General features: G+C 54.2%; 2 protein-coding genes across 2 annotated transcripts; both read left to right on the top strand.

Moving 5' to 3' along the window:
• Positions 1–2,466: 2,466 nt before the first annotated feature.
• Positions 2,467–10,218, top strand: LOC135977386 (maestro heat-like repeat family member 5). The gene is made up of 7 exons (XM_065578070.1): positions 2,467–2,610; positions 3,901–4,050; positions 6,026–6,180; positions 7,782–7,908; positions 8,953–9,143; positions 9,787–9,924; positions 10,083–10,218. Exons 1-7 carry the CDS (start codon positions 2,467–2,469, stop codon positions 10,216–10,218), a joined length of 1,041 nt encoding a protein of 346 aa, XP_065434142.1.
• A 462-nt stretch (positions 10,219–10,680) lies between these two features.
• LOC135977385 (maestro heat-like repeat family member 5) lies at positions 10,681–13,480 on the top strand. Its single transcript, XM_065578069.1, has 4 exons — positions 10,681–10,875; positions 11,262–11,438; positions 12,174–12,329; positions 13,457–13,480. The coding sequence occupies exons 1-4, from the start codon at positions 10,792–10,794 to the stop codon at positions 13,478–13,480; spliced, it is 441 nt and encodes a 146-aa protein (XP_065434141.1). The 5' UTR covers positions 10,681–10,791.
• The last annotated feature ends 5,517 nt before the right edge of the window (positions 13,481–18,997 follow it).

The following is an 18,997-nucleotide window of genomic DNA, read 5'->3' as shown; positions in this document are numbered from 1 at the left end:
CAATAGATGTGTAAATTCCCCCATGCAATTCCTTTCCAGGAAAGGGGTTTAAATAAACTGTAGCCTACATTGGTCATGGGTCTCGGTGTGATTTCTTTCTTATTGTGTTGGTGGCCAAACTTCTGACTGCATGTTATAAATAGCATGGGAAATTCTTCATTTAAAGTTTACTGATTATTTTCCCCATGCTAATAAATTCCAGATATTGAAATAGTTGAGACTAAATCAACATATTTGCAGCTGCAAATCCATCCTTCCAGACCCTCAAATCTTCTTGATGACAATCTTTTGTTCCTTTTACTGAGTTCTCTGGGAACAAAGGTTTATTGGTTTTCAGCTTGGCCCCATCTGTTCCCAGAGTCCCAACATTCTGTGCACAAAGGAGTGGGGTTAATAATGAAGCAGTTTTGCAACTAGACCCAGGCAATGACCAAAGAAAATATAAATTGACCTTTGCTGTTTCCATGTCTGCCCAATGGCAGAGGAGGCGTGAGATCCATGAGGTGAGAGTCAGGCTAGGAAATGTAGCCAGCGACTGTGCTAGCAAGGGAGGAATTACAGATCTGGTGGATGGAGGTTTCCTGTTAGAGAACAAAAGGGGAGAACCTGTGATGTGCTCTGTCCAAGGAAGGTTATGAGAAAGAGGGAACAGGGATCCAGGTGCCTCTCCCCAAGGAAACCTCAGACAAAGTATCTCCTCTTGGACAGGAGCAGCAACCTTCACACTAGCAGTTAGAGCCATCTTTAGGTTCAGAAATTCATAGTTTCAAAGGCTCTAAGGCCAGTCCTGATCATCTAGTCTGACCCCCTACATAACACAGGCCCTAGAACGTCTGCAGAAGAATTTCTGTTTCACCACGGTCCCATGTGTCTTCAGCTGGGTCTAATCATGGGGGTAGAGTTCAGGGGTACAGTGTTTAACTACAGATCAAATGGTCCTTGAGTCACATCCTAGTGCCCCCTTTGAAGTCTCTGTTAATAAGCAGCAGGTTTCACACAAACAAAAGGAAGTATTTTTCACACAACGCACAGTTAACCTGTGGAACTCTTTGCCGGAGGATGTTGTGAAGTCCAAGACTTTAACAGAGTTCAAAAAGGAACTAGATACATTTATGCAGGAGAGGTCCATTAATGGCTATTAGCCAGGATGCACAGGGATGGTGTCCCTAACCTCCGTTTGCCAGGAGCCGGAAATGAGCGTCAGGAATGGATCACTTGATCATTCCCCGTTCATTCCCTCTGGGGCACTGGCTACTGTCAGACAGTTTTACCCAGGCTGGGCGATCTTGTGTTGCTTATGTTCTTGGTTGTATGAACTGGCTGGCTATTAGAGGAGCAGTTGGCTTCAAAAGACCAGTCTCTTGGATCTGTGAATCCTGGGCAAACTAATTCCTTTCCTTTAGAGAATGACAGAAAAACCCATTTCCTCCTTCTTTCTACTCCAGGCTTCGTTCCTTTTTCCAAAGACTCGCCTCTAGGGAGCACAGAGAGATCCCTGTGCACAAAGTGTTCCTCCAACCTGCAGCAATCGAGGCATGCTCTGTCCGCAGCCAGCAAGAACAGGCCCTGCCAGAGAAGCCCCAGAGAAGCAAATGCTCATGGACCATCTTATCAGGCATGAAAAGACTCTGTGTCTGTAGCCAATCTGACACCTCGATGGCAGAGAGCAATGAGGAGAGAACAGTTTCCTCACCACGAAGGTGGACGCACTTGTCCCTGAAGAAGAAAACAGCTGAGACCCAGGTGGAGTCAGAGGAGGTGAAGCTGCAGGAGAAGACAGAAAAAGTTGAACTGGATCTTACAGGTGAGGATTCAATCCACATGGTTTGTGGCGAGGAGCATGTGAGGAATACTCACACCAGTCACTCTACAAGCCTTACACATCAGGGCTTCTCACGGGACAGTGATGGGAACCTCAGACTCTGGAATCCATTTAGTGCCGGATCCTCCTGGACCGAGGTCCATCGCTGAGGTGGGGAGAGCTGACAGTGTCAGATCACCCCCCTCTGGGGGTCTGGCACTGTGGGGTGGGGAGTACTAACATTGCTCCAGGCTGTAAGGAGAACAGAGAGGCTGGATGTTGTAGGAAATCATTTCTTGTCTCCTGGATCGGGTCTGTTTCATCAGTAAAATGCTCCAGAGGTCTCAGCAGGTCACAGCTGGGAACCGTACCAGAGCTGAGTCATTACTTCTTGGGGGGTTAAGTGCAAATGAGGCCTGTTGCCCATCACTGACAGGAACACTGTGCAAGGGGAGGGGAAGAGTAGAATACACCATGGAAAAGAAACTGGCCCCTAGATCAGAGGAAGCCTCATGTGGTAAAAGCCCCCAGCGAAGAGCCATGAGATCGGAGTTCTCTGCTTAGCTCTGCCCACAACCTTCAGTCTGACCCTGGGCAAGTCGCTTCAGGGCTCTGGGCCCGACTTCCGTCCTCTGTAAACCAGGGATAACACATGGAAAAGCGAAATGTTACGAATGTTTCTTTCTGCTTCAGGGACGAAGGAGGAGCCGTCTGAGTCGAAGGGGAAGTGCGGAAAAGGGAGTCCAGAAGAGCAGGAAGAAGACCGCGCGCCCATCCCCTCATTACCAAGCAGCTCCCATATGACAATGGTAATGACGCTTTGTGACTGAGATAATGGAAAGCATCCCCTGCTGTGTGTATTAATGTCTCCCGGAGCTGGTATCTCTGACAGGAGAACTACCTGCCCCTTGCTCAGGGAGCTGAAAGGAAACATTCTGCACGTCATCAACTCCAGCCAGTCTTTATGAGTTTCTCTAGGTTGTTTGCATAAGGCAAATAATCCAGATTGACAAAGGGGTTTAGGCACCTAAAGAAGTACACAAGTGCTTAGTGGGATTCGCAGAAGTGCCTGACTCAGGTGCCTGATTCTGATGCACTTTTCATGGCACACAGGCACTGCTGAAAATCATACGAGGCCCATCCCTGCACTTGTAGACACTGAGACACCATTGTAACTCTGATGATTAGTGACAGAGCACCCTGCAGCACATACAAAAGTCTGCAATTCTGGGAGCTTCTGACACGCCGGGGGGCTGGAGTAGCTATGCGAGTGTGTCACTCTGGTGTGCTCTGCTGTGTCCTCAGCTGCTGCCATCCAGGACAGACGGTGCTGATCCAGACACGCAGGCCAGCTGCAGTAATACTCAGGAGGTGCCTGAGACACCAGGACAAAGGCTTCCAGCACCCCAGGCCCTGGGTTTAGATGACCCTGGAACCAGGTCCCCTGGACTAACATTGTGCCCAGTGAGTTCTGACCCACAAGGGTCTGGCCCCAGAAGCCCACAGTTTGGGATTCTCCTCAGCCAGGCAGACTCACTCCTTCAGTCGAAGCTACTTTCTGTCCTGCCGGCGATTTCTGCCTGTTTTGTGGCAGCGCCACACGCTGCGGGGTGGGGAAGGAAGAGGCATTTCCGTTGGGACCTGTTCTCAGTCCTTTCCGCGCAGACACCGTGGGCTGCTAGAGTTGCTGAGCCAATCTGCTCAGGCGCTCGGGGTGGGATGGGACGCGGGGCAGATTCTCCAGCGACCCCTCGGCTGCACTCAACAAGCAACTTGAATGGGCTTTGCAGGCCATTGGGGCTTTCTCAGCACAAGCTGGGCTCCTGGGAGGAGGGGCTAGAGAGGGAGGAAATGGGGTGGCCCTTGGGGTCCCAGCACTGGCTGAGAGGCTCCCATCTCTTCTCAGGCAGAGGGGGCGAGGGGAGCGGATGAAAGACTGAGGAAACCTCGGCACCTGTTGAGGCTTTTTAAGAAAAGGGCTCAGCCGGAGTCTCCACGCTCACTAGGCCCTGCCAGCCTCCCGCGGAGACAGACTATTCCAGGGCAGCTGCCCAATGGAAATACTCCATCCCAACAGGCTTTGTCCCTGTTCATTGCAGACCCCCGGGGAGCAGCTTTCCTCAGCCCAGCCCCAAGCCCTGCTGATGAGAGCCGTGAAGGGTCTGACAACATCCACCCTGGAGCGATTTAAAGCCGCAGAGGAAGAGCTGAGGGCCATCGTATCTCTACACGGAGACAAGATGGAGAGAGTAAGAGACTCCCGCCATGGGGCAGAGGATGCTGTGCAGACAGGGGGAGGGGAGAATTTCCTCTCCTAGGAAACCGTTCCTGGGACATGCTGGCATGGTGCTTTGAAGGTTGGCTCAGCCCCTTTCCATTCATCGCTTGGCCACGGGGATCCGCGGCGTCAGGTTTGTAACGTGCTCTCTGCCCGCTGGAGCTCTGACACGTCCCTGAGGACAGCGCAGCCACACTGAAGGTGCCGAGAGCCCCAGCCCTGGCAGCGCAGCACTTACCTAGTCTGCCGATGGGCCTCCACATTAGGCTCCAGGAGCAGACATGGTTTCCTCAGACATGCTGCAGGGCCTTGTTTGTATCAGGAGGAATTTGGCTTTGCACTTTTCTCTCTGTCTCTCCCAAGCTCTGATCCTGTTGCCCATCCCCACAGATCTGAGTGTCTGCCCCCCTGAATTAGATTGGGCTAGGGAGGTCTCTGGCAGACTTCATTTCTACATCCCCTGGGTAGGAGGCTCTCGGTATCATTTACTCCCCCGATTAATGAAACTCCACCACCCTCCTGGGAGGTAGGAATTGAACCCATTGGACACCTGGGGAAACTGAAGTCCAGAGAGCTCCTTGACTTGCCCAAGCCTGCGCAGGTGGGTTATTGAGAAAGGAATCAGGGTTCATGTTCCCTACAGTTCTTTAAACGTTGCCTTTTATCACTCAGCCTGGAAATAGGTGACATTCCCGCCCTTCTCCAAATACCGCCTGCCCGTGGCGCGTCAGTGCAGACTTATTCCCTTCCTGGGCTTTGGCTTTCCTGGAAACTCGGAGACTCATAAACGAACCGAATCCTCAGCCTGAGCTTCCTTCCCAAACCTGCCTGTTCCTCGGGTTCCCTGCAGGTCGTCCCTGTCTCTGGCCAAGTTCCCTGTTTCCAGCAGGTCCCGGCGGGAAGTTAACAAATGGCCCCTCGATCAGCAGATTGATTTGTGCCAGGCTCTACCTCCTGCTAGCAGAACAGGTCAACAGAATCCAGCCACCCGGGTTGTAGCTCCTGCTCCTTGTTCAGGAGAGGAAAGAGCAATGATCGATTCCTCATGGAAGAGCCCTAGGGGGTGGCTTGTCCCTTTCGAGTCTGTCTACCCTGTGCTGCAAACTCTGCAGCAGGAGCCGTAAAGCCTGGCCCTATGGACTTGGGCTCCCAGGGCTGGCACTGTGGGGCCAAACAGCAATGCAGCCTCTTCTGGGCTTGGGCTGGAACTTGAGCTCTGAAGCCAGGGGAGGAGGGGGCTTCAGAGCCTGGGCTCCAGCCCAAGTCACCATGTCTGCACTGCTGTTCTGAGTGCCACAGCCTGAGCCCGAGGTTAGAGACCCGGCTTTAAGATTTGTTACAGCAGGTTTTAAAATCCCACAGTGTAGAGGTTCTCCATAGGGCTGGGGCCTGGAGCTGGCTATCCCATCCACGTAGCCCTGCCTGCCATCGCTGGGATGGGCTCTGGGGTACATCCGTAGAACCAGCTGGGTTTGGAGCAGTGCTTCTCTACCTGGGACATCCTCAGGGGCAAAGAGATAGTATTGGATGTGGCCCACACGGAAACTAGGTTGATAACCACTGGTCTGGAGGAACTGATCGTGGTAGAAAGAGCAACAGGAAGTTGCAGAAATGGAGGAAAGGCTCCTGCAGGGAAGCCCTTGAGAGCAGGGCTGCGAGCAGTTTGCTAAGGCAGGGAAGGCCCTGGGACATCAGGGGAGTTTGAGCTGTGCCCACGGTCAGGTTTTGGGGAAGGCTTTTGTGTGTGTTTCTGAGCCTAAGGTGCTAAACCAGACCTCAGGAAGACTGGGGTTCCTGTACTTGTCAAAGCCTCTTTCTTGAGATTATGGAGGAGTAGAGATGGGAAAGTGAGGTGAGAGGCAGTTTGCAGGGCTGCCAGATGGAGTTACCTGGGAGGAGGTCACTCATTGATAAATCCATCCCTCAACTTTCTGGCTTTCTTCCAGGTTGGAGACGTTGTTGGAAGGATCTTAATGTGGCTAGACGACGTCTGTGATCCCAGAGCCAGAAAAGCAGCGCTTAGGGCCACAGCCTTGCTGGCTCGCTCCCACCCCCAGGATGTGGTTCTGAGCTGTGTGGCGCACACGCTGTCATCGGACAGGTAGGGAGCTGCTCTGGTATCACCTCGGGCCATTATTTCTCTTCCTGCTCCTACTGACAGGCCACCGTCCGGGAAGGTTTCAGAGTAGCAGCCGTGTTAGTCTGTATCCGTCCGGGAAGGGTCTGTCAGGCTCACACAGTTGGAGGGAGTTTCCTGCGGTGAAGAGAGCTGTCCATTCTCACTAAGAGGACATGCCCAGGCACAGCCACTGAGGAGCCAACCCCTCCTCCTGCACTCCCCGGGATGGAGACGTGCCAGTTTTCTGGAGAATTCCAGCATTGTCCTGATTTCGATGGGTCACTCCACTTGCTCTCTGATCCAGTACAGGGCCAATAAATGACTTTGGGGCTCACTCCACATCCCTGGGTCATGAGGTCTGGCTGCTCCCTATTGCGTGAGAGAGGGCAGAGATGGAAAAGGCCCATGAGGCCCATCTGTCTGTCCCCTGGGGACCAGTGCAGGATTGTTACCTGTAGTCAGATCCCTAGTTATTCCATGGCTGAGGAAGTGCTGAGAAAATGCACTCATCCTTATGGAGCTGTACAGCAGAGATAAATCTCTTAAGACACAAATTTCCAGCCCTTATTGTTGCAACAAAAAAAAATCATCCACACATGACCTGAGCGTAAATGCAGTGCAGCCTGCCTGAGTCTGCAGACAGCCGGGAATAATGGCTCTGAGCGGGGTGAGTGCCTCTTTTCATCTGAGTCCTGCTGGTTATTGCCGATCACTTTGCAGAGTCATCCAGCTGAGGTGTTTATGACACAATCCCCATGTGCCTAGGGGCCGTGAAACCCAACTGGACCCTAGCCAGAGGTCAAAATGCCGGCTTTCCTCGGCATCCTCTGCAGTGCAGTTCTGCACTGACCACAGACAAATCTGTGTCACATGGGAGAGCAAATTGAAGAGCAGCACGAAAGAAATTGACTTTCTTACCCAATGCAGTTACCAGAGGAATACAGTGCTGGTTGACTGGAGTCTTTTGGATCCATCTGCAGTCTTCCTCTGCAGATGCCCGCGAAGACCAGCAGTGCTTAGATCAGCAAGAATGGAGAGAAGAGAGGAGGGGGATTTCAGTACTAGTTTCCTTCCATCTTTGTCCCACTGGGCAGTACAATCTCCCCTTCCAAACTCCTGAGTCCTCTCCTATCAGGGCATGTTCTGATTCAGTGTCTGACCCCGCCCACCACACTGCAGTAGGATTGAGCTGTTAAGAGACACTTGGCCAAACGCTGGGTCTCAGTTACACCCCCAAATAGCCAGAGTAACTCCAGTGAGGTCAGGCAAGTTCCTCGGGACTGACCCTAGCGTAACAGAGCAGAATTTTGCACAGACTGGGGGTCACAGTTTGGTGGTCACTCTGTGGTCAGTACATGGTCACTGTCTTGGAAACAGCGGTTGTAGCTTCAGGAACAATAGCCCATTAGGGGAAAGGAATAAATACAACATTCTCTGAAGGGACTTGCCCTGCCTCAGCCTCTCTGCACCAATCGGTGTGTCCTCTGAGAGATGCCTTTCCTGCCTACACGCCAAGTCTCTCCCTGGGGAGGGCAAGAGGTGGCCAAGCAGGGAAGGTCAGACTTCTGTTTCTGAATTTGCAGATGTGCCATTGAGCTGTGGAAGGCCTTGGGTGAAGAACCACAGCTCACCAGGGAGGTGCTGCAGCAGCTGCTGGACAAGCTCCAGCAGAGACGCCGGGAGGAGAAGAGCGGCAATGTGTCTCTGGCTGTAAGTGAGATTTGAGATGTCACTTTGCCAACCCGCCACCGCAGGGAGGATGGTGCATCTGTGTGTGTGCGGGAGCTTCACCCCTTCTTAGCTTCAGGCCATGGCTCCACTACACAATGAAGTCGACCTAACTTACCTCGGCATACAACCGCCACAGCAATTCCATCCCTTGTGTGTGTCTGCACTTTGCTGCTTGTGTCGGCAGTGCACGTCCTCGCCAGAAGCGCTCGTCTTGATTGTACGGTCAGGGTGGGGAGGCTCCTGAAAGCCAGTTGACGTAAGCAACGTGGTGTCTACACTGACACTGCATCGACCTAACTGCATCAACCTGGACTCTCTGCCACTCGTGGAGGTGGTGTTATTAATTTGGAACCGAGGGGCAGTTCTGCCGATGGGAAGGAAATTCCATAGTTAGGGTGATGCTGGGTGAGCAGCCTTCCGATGACCTAACTCTGTAGTGCAGACCAGGCCTTAGTGTGTCCTGGCCACCTCCTAGCAAACCAAAGACGTGTAAAGAAAGTTTCCCCCAGGTAAAAGTTACAGATCTGAAGTGGTTTATCTGCTGGTACCCTGGCTCAGTTGTCTTCTGCTCTAGATGGCCCTTTAGTGAACAGCTGCAGTTCCGGTGTCTCTTGGCTCTGTAAACTGTGACTAGAGAGCTTCCCAGCATGGGATCATGAGATGTCCAGTACTTTTGACTTGGCCAGAAACACTGGGCCTATGTGAACGGATCTCCTCAGGATGGTTTCAGCCCGTCCAGTCATGGCTGGAAAGCCAAAGCACAGGGTCTGCACCATTAAGAGAAACAACGGGGAATAACGTCATCCAGACTCTTCTGATCTTTCCATAGGGCTCCATCCTGCTTTCGTTCCAGGAATGGGTGATGGTTCAGGAGCCTCAAAATGTCTCCTCCCCTCTCAGGAGCCAATCCTCTTTTCTAATACCCTGTGGAGGAAATGAGACATGAGAAAAGGACAATAGCGAATGGCAATGGGGGCAGGTGGCAGATTGGGATAGTTGACTGAAATTCTTTCCCCCCTCCAGGCAATGAGGACCATTTACGAGGTCCTTTTCCTGTGGGGATACCGAGAAGCCATCCTGGAAATGTATCCCCAGATGCTCATCCTCTGTGTCAGGCAAGTGCAGTATGTGATGGAGCTGCGCTTGCCAGGGACCTACAGGGCCAGCGAGACATCCAGCCCCGAGGAGGGGTCCAGCTGCCTCAGCCCCCTAAGGTAATGACTGAAAGGAAAAGGAAGAACAGATTTGTTCTGCTAAACACGTGTGCTCTGTTCATGGCCATCATTTGTTCGGGTGCTGTAGTTCGCCCAGGCTCAGTTCCGTGCAGGTCTCTCTTGAGGGGAAAGGGTTGAGAGCCGTGTGTTCTTGTGAGTCACACTCGCTCATCTGACTCCGTCCACAGGCCAGCTGCTTTCACTACACAGTCAGGCAGCAGTCATGTTTGTGCATCCATCCCCGTGTGCCACCTGCCAAAGCGTCAGTGGAAACACAGAGCGCCAGAGGCCACCTCAGGTGCTGTAAACTGACACAGCTTTGCTCGCTTACACCAACTAAGGATCTGGCCGCACATGCCCGCTTGTGTCCTGTTACCTGCCACAGTAAAGAATCAAGTATTCAACCGTATTGAGTGATGACACCAACCATCTTAAGAAGCTAGTGTCAGTAACTGGTTACAAACTCAATGAATCTGCAGTGTAGACAGGGCCCCTTGGGAAGGGAAGCACCATGATATCACACTGGATCTATCCTCGGGGTCGCTAGCTACTGCTGACCATGCTGTGTGTCCCAGGGCTTGTGCAGATTTGCCATGTTTGGGGGTGATCTCGTTGCCTGACACTGGGATTTTTTTGTCTTTAGCACGTCAGTGGAGGCTGTGAAGACTCTTTTTTCCATGCCCGGATACTGGAAGGAATTTGCCGGCATCCAGTTACAGCAGGGTTGGGACATGATATCCTCCCGATATTACTACTCGCAGGGTGTTGGCCTAATTGCAAGGTAGGAGCCCAAAGTTTCCTCTTCATTGGGTCTCTCTTGGCAATGGGATTTCCGTGTGAAATATTCCTCTGTTCCAGCTGCCATCTCAGCCCAGCAACTAGTGAGGAACTCTCTCTCCCCCTTGATAACCACAAGGGACTTTCTGTTCCATGTTCCAGAGCCATGATCGAGTTTGAGAACCCTCAGCTCCCTGCAGTTTTCAGAGAGGCCGTCACCATTCTCCAGAGTCAGAAGGAGGATGAGCAGAGACATATCGCCATGGCTTTCTGCACTGAGGTGAGATTCATTAATTGACAGGCACAAGTGGGCTTTCTGCAGAGCAGCTCAGGCCAGTAAGCTCTGGGGCACATTGTCAGGAGCTCAGCAGCCTACAGCCAGCTAGCTCCTCTCCACACATGGATGGCTGTGGGGCACGGCAGAGAGAGGGAGGGAGAGACAGGGTGAGATCGCCCCTGGCTGGATGTGCCTAGATGGGATCATATGACAAGAGGAGATGTTTCACCACTGCCCCAAGGCCATGCTTGTCTCCTCACCTTTTCTTGGGGTCTGCTTTTCTTCTGCCCCAGGGGTTGTTCCATGGCACTCAATGGGGCCTGGAGATTCCCCTTTTCCTGCGGGTTTATTTGTGACTTATACATTAGTCTAACTTCTGGGAATGAACCAACTGAAAGAGCAGCAACTGGCTCCCTACACACCAGAGACTTTGTACGGGAGTAAGTGGCCATTTGGTAAAGATGACTGTCCAGGGAACAGACCCCACAGGAAGACCTCTGCTCCTCAACCGGATGTTGATTTGGCTCTTTCCAGTTGCTCCAGAGTCCTTCCATTGAGACGATAGTGACAAAATCAGAGCTCAAGGCGCAGCTCATGGAATGGACCCAGGACAAAAATCCCATCATACGTAGGCTCAGTCTGCGAGGCCTTGGCAGTGTTGTGCTCCAGCCAGCAAAGGTGAGAGGCGTGGATTGCCCGGGGACCGAGGAAGCCGATGTCTATCGAATAGCTCAGAAATGAGAGCGAGATCCCCACACAAGCCTTGTTGTTTAACGCACGGCACTCAAATGTTGGAGGTGCGTTACTGAGCGAATCAAGGCATGACATGGTCCCTGCTCCCGTGAGCTGACCCCTGATTGCAGATGTGATGCAATGGGGGAGGCGGGGTGAGCAAAGACAAAGGTTACAGTGAGCAGTTGGCACTGAGTGAGAGGAGAATGACTTTCTGCCCCGTTGGGGGGCTGTGCCAGCCGCGGTTTCTCATAGGTGGGAGTGGGATGGTCCAGCATGTGCTCCAGGCTGTCACCCAGGATAGTAATGAGCTGCCTTCTTCATTCCTGCAGGTGCAATTGTTACGGGCCCAGCTGCCAGCGATCATGGACTCGTTCGGTGACAGGGATGGAGTGTGTGTCATGGAGGCCATGCATAAAGCTGGAGACATCATCTACCTCCTCGACGGGGAGGGGCTTGGCTCCATCTCCCAGGACATTGCAGTCAGCCTTCGCCCCTTCATTGATGACGTAAGGCTTGGAACCGCAGGAGAAGCCCATTTCCACCCCCCTCCACCTGCCTCTGATGCCCTTGTGTCTCTCTCCCCATCCCCTTGCCTCCCGCCCCTCAGCCCTGCCATGGAGCCTCCTAGGAGTGCCCCCGCCATGGGTGGGGAATCTCCTGCTCCGCCACCTCCCTGTCAGAGCTCTTCTCGGCAAACCTCAGCCTCAGCGCCGTGCTCCCAGCCCCTGCTGCAGCCTGGCCTGGGGGAGAGGGGCTGGCACTGGGCAGATGACCAGCTGTCTGGAGAACACCAGCCCCCAAAGAGGTGGAGATTCCCAGCAGGAAAGAGGTGGGTCGGGAATGGCCCGGCTCTCAGGGGAACTGAAGAGCAAAAGAACTGCTGTGTTTTGTAGCAGCACATCCCTGCAAGGCTCCAGCAGCTGCTTCTCCCCTTCCCCAGACCAGTCTCCAGCAGCCTTCCCACCCCCTCCCCTAATCTTCTAGGGGTCTAGGGTTCGGTGCTCTCCAGACAGAAATTGCGTCTAGGACACCAAGAGGCTGCACTGCCCTGCACAGTGTCTCAGGCCCTGTTCTGCACAAGTTGTCTATGGCGCTAGCCTGGTGGCCTCACTGCTCCCGCCAGCCAAGTCAGTTAACACAGGGGGAACCTGAGCAGCGGGCGGATTATGACTCTGTCGCGTTATGCTCTGATACTGCCTGGGTTTAACCGGGCTTCCCCACTCCCCGTGTGTCATTGCCAGGAGAGGGGCAGTGTGCGCTCCGCTGCCATTTTACTGCTTGGCAAGGTGGTGAGCAGGGTGAAGGACCCGGACAAAGGCATGGTGCAGCAGGAAATGATCAACTGCTTGCTCCCGCTGCTGCTGCATCTCGAAGACCAGGAGGAGCGTGTGACACTGGTAAGTGCCACCGTCCTTATTTCCTTATAAGCAAAGAGCCAGAATCCCCTGGGGCCCCCACTCCATTAATGGCCAGAGCCTCTTGCCCAAGCAGAGTCTTCTCCTCCCTGCTTCACTCCATGCTGGAGTCTAGGGCCTCATCCATCCCCACAGCACATAGCACAATTTGGAAGAAAAGCCTTCTTCTGGGAAAGAGTCCTGACCCTCTACTGCAAAGACAGGCCTCAGGCCTTTGGGCTGCTGCATCCAAAGGTTCCCAACAAGAGGCAGCAAAAGAAAAGGGAGCATAAATCTGTAAGTGCCCTTCGGTTCAGGGAGCTGGTATCTGCCCACAGCCTTCTGGAAAGTGGGTGCAGCTGCCCTGCCTTCTTCCCTGGAGCTCCTGAGAGACCTTCTCCAGCAGGTCCTCGCTTCCCAACATTCACCGGACGTTGCCTTCTTTCGTTGGGCCAACTGGGATGTGGAGGGAAGCCTGATCCGTGTGCCTCTTTGGTCCGACTCTTTGGGATCCCAAAGCTGACTCACGCTCTCATACAGTTTCTTTGCATAGAAGGACTGAGTTGTGGAGATCTCTTATGACTCTTTCCAGGGCCACCCATAGGGGGGCACTGGGCCTGGGACAACCCCCCCCCGTCCACCTCCCACCCCCACTCCACCCCTTCCCCCAAGCCCCCACTCCACCTTTTCCCACCCCTGCTCCTCCCCCATCCCACCCCTATTTCTCCCCTCCTCCCAAGCCCCTGCCCTCTCCTCTCCCGAGCGACGTTGGGTGCTGGCGAGGTGGGGTATAACTTAGTCGGGCCGGGACTACTGCTGCTGGCCCCAGCCCAGCCCAGGTCCTGCGTCCCCCTGAAGTGCGGGGCCCCCCAAAGCAGAGGGCCCTGGGCAACCGCCCCAAACCATCCAAAGACAGGACGGCTCTGGCTGTCTCCAGCCAAGTCTCAGTTCCCTCTCCTGAGCACAGTCCTGTGTAGAAGAAATAACAGGAATCTCCACTAGCAGGAAAAGTGAGAGAAAAGGGACAGGGGAAGGTTCGATGTCCCCCAGACAATCCCTCTCTCAGTGAGAACCCTCTTGGTCTCACCTTCTCTTGCAGAGATGTAAACTGACGCTCTTCCGCTGCGCAGTGTTTCTCAGGTGGGCTCATTTGAAGAGGCTGTTCCGCAGCATGGCCTGGGATGGCTCCTCACAGCTCCTGAAGTGTGTCTGGAAGTGCTTGGTAGGTGGATTCCTTGTGCCTTGAGAGTGGTGAATGGTGACTTGAGGGAGACCTTTCTAACCCCACACCCTGAGTACCCATCCGCTTCGGTCAGGCGGCAGGACTCTATTCCAGGCTCTCTGCTGGTTCATTTCTGCATGAGTTACAATCCCTTCACATTTTTGAAATTTTTCTCCACAACTGTCAGACCTCCAAACTTGTGTCTTTTAAAATGAAAGCTGAGGTTCTGAAGAACACACTAGTAACTCCAGATAGGTGCTGCTATGGTGTATGGGCTCACACTGGCTGTTGCTTTGCCCTGGTTGTGTGCTTTGGCTTTCCTGGCCCCTTCGCGGTGGGAAGAACATGTCATTTGTATATTGCGCATTTCTTCCTTCTTCCCTCCTAGATGCAGAACAACGAGAGCCACATCCCCAAATTCCTGTTCCAGGCCTTAGAGTACCTGGAAAGCTCACAGACAACAATAAGGCATTCTGCAGCCCTGTTCATTGGTAAGCAGAGAAATTCACTTGATCTTTTTTGAACTGCTTCCTTCAAAGCCCTTTTCTAGACTTCTGGTGTGTGTGTGTGAGAGAGAGAGAGACAGAATTAACATGTATTCCAAGATTAAGGGAGCAATTTAGCTGTATTGATTGCACCAACTTCCCCTGCCCACAACAACTCTTTGGCTGCGCCTAGTGGAAACCCGCATGATGTGAATTCAATCTCCTTTGGAAATCAGCCTCTCAGTAATTTCTGTGCATCAGATGCTTTTATGTGCTTTGTGAGCAGATGGAAGGAATGTATTGAATTTCCCAAGGGCTGTCTTGGGGGAATGGCTGCACCTTTAGCAGTTTTCAGCGAAGGATTTGAAAAGTAATGAGATCCATTGTATGTCTAGGAAATACTATCCGCCATTACTGCGACTTGTTGTCTGAAACCGTGACTGAAGATGGCATCTCCCGCCTGTATGAAGGTAAGGAAATAGCTCTGTGTGTTTGTGCCTCTGTGGGAAGTACAGGGGTGCAGCACAAGGCCTGAACACAGGTTTGAATGTGTCCCTCTCTGGCTAAGGACAGCGTTTAAAGAAGAAGGATGGTCACACGAGCTTTCATCGACGTCCCACAAGATGTGTACGGGAGCAGGGGATAACCATCCCTAGCTCCTAGCATAGAGGTAGCCTTAGAGCTGTGTGGGGAGACTGTCTTCAGAAAGGTCAGAAAGTCTCTAAAGGAAGGCCGGACAGAATTGAAAAGGGCTGTTGTTATTATTAAGCATGATGATGATGATGACAATTACCCTCTGTAGGGAAAAATTCATCACCTGCCCTCTCTGTAATGGAGTGATTGCAGGCCAGGGAACCACTCAGAGGTTGGTTATCAGCTCATAGGAAATCCCCTGAGTGCACATGGGAAACATCTTTCCCTGTGACCTCTTAAGGAATGAAGGCACAGGGCCACAAAGGATTTCAGTCTAAATTCCTTTGCGGATCTGTGCATAAATGTTTGATGATTTAACACCTCTGCTGTTGACACTTTTTTGTTACGTCCCAGGAACAATTGCCCCCACCTGCCTGTGTTTTAGTGTGTGGACATGTGTGTGGACGAGTGTATCCTGGGGGAGGGGGAAGTTACGCACAGAATGGGGTCTCCTCTCTGTCCAGGGCTATTTTGGGAGTAGCAGAGTTGTTGTTTCTGTGCCCCCAGACTCTTGGGTAGTTAATAGCATGTGGCAACGGCCATCTGAAGGGGAGATTTCCTAGGCACCAGTCACATCAGCACCATGGGGCTTTCAACCCGTTTCCTCTTTGTTTCAGCTTTTCAGGAAGTGCCTTTGACATCTGACAGGACCACAGGGTGCATCCTCAGGAGACATTACAAATGGCTGCAGAAGCTTGGAAATCTTGTGTCAGGTTCTGCATTCGACTAGGGAACTGTGACCGACACAGAAGACCTCTTTGTCCTGCTATGGTACGTACAACAGACGCTTATCAACTTTTTGGTGTCCCGAGCCTCTGTTTGCCAGAAGCTGGGAATGGGTGACAGGGGATTGATCACTACATGATTACCTGTCTGTTCATTCGCTCTGGGGCACCTGGCATTGGCCACTGTCAGAAGACAGGATACTGGGCTAGATGGACCTTTGGTCTGACCCAGTCTGGCCTTTCTTATGTTCTTATATTTGGAACCGGGACTGAACAATGAGGTGGATATTGGCAGATGACACAAAATTATGTAGAAAAACAACAAGGAGTCTGGTGGCACCTTAAAGACTAACAGATTTATTTGGGCATAAGCTTTCGTGAGTAAAAACCTCACTTCTTCAAGTGAGGTTTTTACTCACGAAAGCTTATGCCCAAATAAATCTGTTAGTCTTTAAGGTGCCACCAGACTCCTTGTTGCTTTTGTAGATGCAGACTAACACGGCTACCCCCTGATACTTGACACCAAAATTATGTAGGTTAGTCAGGCATAGAGAAGACTTTGAAGCAGCTGAAAGGGATCTAATGAAGCCACGTGACTGGGCAGAACAATGGCAGATGAAAACCAGTGCTGACAAAGGCAGGGCCATACGCATGGAAAGCAGTGAGGTGAACGACTCCTACATATCGCTGGTGTCGGACACCAAAGCACGGATGGTTGGGCCCAGGGTTGGAGCAGAGGTGGTGGGGCCTAGTGGTCAGGGTGGTGGAGGTCAAGCTTAGGGGAGCCAAGGGTTGGAGCCGGAGTCAGGAGTCAAGAGAAGGATTGGAACGGGCTGGGGAGTAGGGCCAGGGCGGGATTAACGATTCCCGGCCAATGAGAGCTGCAGGGAGCGGAGCCTACAGACAAGACCAGCACCAAGGACAGAGGTTCCCGGTGTGGTGCTCGTCGTGGGAACGCGGCTCAGGGCGGGGAACGGCAGCGCGTGGAGCCGACTCGCCTCCATCCCAGCCAGGCAGAGCCGGCGCGACCGGAACGCAGCACACAGGAGCTTTAGTGGCTGCAGCACGGGCCCCCCCTTAGCCCTACTCCTTTCATGAGTGCATCACTGCCCCACTTCTGCCCCATCCCCACACACAGTTACAGGGCAGAACCCCGTAGCTGAGCTCTGAAATCTCTCTGACTGGAATGAAGTTACTGCAGAGTCAGGACAACCCCACCTTTAGGCTCCATGTCGGACATCTCACCCCACTGCACCGAGCCCAACATTCTCAGAGCTTCTCGCATGTGATTCCCTCAGTCATCAGAGCCAGGCGGAGAGAGGAGAAATTCTCCCAGACTCCCTTCAACCATTGCCAGCCCACAGGGCAGCGGCGCTTGCGGGGGTGGGGGCTCTCTTTAAGCAATGCCAGCTCTCAGGGAAGTTGCAAATGAGCTTTAGCAAAGTGTGTGTGTGTGGGGGGGGGGTTGTGCCATGGAAAACTCCCCTGCTTGAAGGTTTTATTCTTCTGATTTGTGTTCCTGCCCTTTCTCCCTCCTACAGACATCTAGAGGCTAACAGGAGCCAACTGAGCCCACCGCTGATCACATCTCTTGTGAGATGCCAAAGCAGCTGTTGCCTGGGAAGGAGGAGACAGAAGAGGCAGAGCAGGATGTGCCGGGTGCACCAGCCACACAGAACCCCATAGTCTAGGCGGAGGAAGCCAAGCCCCTCCCCAGCCCTGCCGGACATGCTACAGCTGGAGCACCCGTGTGAAAGGGAGCAGCTCAGCTCAGTCTAGGCAGAGCGCCGAAAATGGAGGATGCACATTGTGGGCTCCAGTCCAGAAGCAGCTGAAGCTCCTGAATGCAGAGCCGCGAGGAGCCAAGACCCAGCCGCATCCCCAGGGCCCTGCAGACGTGCAGGGGAGATCGGAGTCTCTGGGAGTTTCCTACGCCGGGAGCCCAGAGACCCCCAGCCCATGGCCTAGAGACATCTTGTAGGAAGTAACCTGGGTGAACCAGCCATTGTCATGCTGAGTGACGTCAGATGTTCTGGTTGGATCCCCACTGAATCAATGGCAAACACATTGGCCATGGAAAAGGCCTTGGGCTAGGAGCCGGTGGAGTAACAAGGGCCCGGGTCCTCCTGCCCTGGCTGCCATCCATCCTTGGGTGGCAGCCCACCTCCCCAGTATGCCACTAGACTGCACAGCCCCAAGAGGAGGGGCAGCCATCTTGTCTCTGAACTCTCAGCTAAACAGCCCTGTTCTGAAGGGCAGCGATATTGACTCTAGTCTCTGGACCACACAGCACTGAGGGAGAGAGCAGTCATATTGTCTGGAGCCATCGGGCCACACAGGCATGAGAGACAGGATAGCGGCATGGACTCTGGTCTCTGGGCCACACAGCCCCGACGGAGAGGGCGGCCGCACGGACTCTGGTCATTGGGCCACACAGCCCCGACGGAGAGGGCAGCCGCACGGACTCTGGTCTCTGGGCCACACAGCCCCGACGGAGAGGGCAGCCGCACGGACTCTGGTCGTTGGGCCACACAGCCCCGACGGAGAGGGCAGCCGCACGGACTCTGGTCTCTGGGCCACACAGCCCCGACGGAGAGGGCAGCCGCACGGACTCTGGTCGTTGGGCCACACAGCCCCGATGGAGAGGGCAGCCGCTCGGACTCTGCTCATTGGACCCCACAGCCCCGACGGAGAGGGCGGCCGCACGGACTCTGGTCGTTGGGCCACACAGCCCCGATGGAGAGGGCAGCCGCTCGGACTCTGCTCATTGGACCCCACAGCCCTGACGGAGAGGGCGGCCGCATGGACTCTGGTCATTGGGCCAGACGGCCCCGACGGAGAGGGCGGACGCACGGACTGTGGTCGTTGGGCCACACAGCCGCAATGGAGAGGGCGGCCGCACGGACTGTGGTCGTTGGGCCACACCGCCCCGACGGAGAGGGCGGCCGCTCGGACTCTGTTCATTGGGCCCCACACCCCCAACGGAGAGGGCGACCGCACGGACTCTGGTCGTTGGGCCCTACAGCCCTGACGGAGAGGGCGGCCGCACGGACTGTGGTCGTTGGACCACACAGCCCCGACGGAGAGGGCAGCCACACAGACTGTGGTCTCTGGGCCACACAGCCCCGATGGAGAGGGCGGACGCACGGACTGTGGTCGTTGGACCACACAGCCGCAATGGAGAGGGCGGCCGCACGGACTCTGGTCGTTGGGCCACACCGCCCCGACGGAGAGGGCGGACGCACGGACTGTGGTCGTTGGACCACACAGCCGCAATGGAGAGGGCGGCCGCTCGGACTCTGTTCATTGGGCCCCACACCCCCGACGGAGAGGGCGACCGCACGGACTCTGGTCGTTGGGCCCTACAGCCCTGACGGAGAGGGCGGCCGCACGGACTGTGGTCGTTGGACCACACAGCCGCAACGGAGAGGGCAGCCACACAGACTGTGGTCTCTGGGCCACACAGCCCCGACGGAGAGGGCGGCCGCACGGACTCTGGTCGTTGGGCCAGACGGCCCCGACAGAGCAGGGGGCCACACGGACTCT

This window comes from Chrysemys picta, chromosome 24 (genome assembly GCF_011386835.1).
Source record: "Chrysemys picta bellii isolate R12L10 chromosome 24, ASM1138683v2, whole genome shotgun sequence".
NCBI classification, from domain to species: Eukaryota; Metazoa; Chordata; order Testudines; family Emydidae; genus Chrysemys; species Chrysemys picta.
Note: the sequence above shows the minus strand (reverse complement) of the source record. Positions and strands in the feature narration are given on the sequence as shown.

Bases quoted from the DNA above. Each gene is read 5' to 3' on its own strand.
- LOC135977385 (XM_065578069.1), top strand. From the start codon at position 10,792: ATGGAATGGACCCAGGACAAAAATCCCATCATACGTAGGCTCAGTCTG. The intron at 11,439-12,173 runs GTAAGGCTTGGA...TGTCATTGCCAG, and splicing joins TTCGCCCCTTCATTGATGAC to GAGAGGGGCAGTGTGCGCTC. The intron at 12,330-13,456 runs GTAAGTGCCACC...TCCGCTGCGCAG, and splicing joins AGGAGGAGCGTGTGACACTG to TGTTTCTCAGGTGGGCTCAT.
- LOC135977386 (XM_065578070.1), top strand. From the start codon at position 2,467: ATGTTACGAATGTTTCTTTCTGCTTCAGGGACGAAGGAGGAGCCGTCT. The intron at 4,051-6,025 runs GTAAGAGACTCC...GCTTTCTTCCAG, and splicing joins ACGGAGACAAGATGGAGAGA to GTTGGAGACGTTGTTGGAAG. The intron at 9,144-9,786 runs GTAATGACTGAA...TTTTGTCTTTAG, and splicing joins AGCTGCCTCAGCCCCCTAAG to CACGTCAGTGGAGGCTGTGA.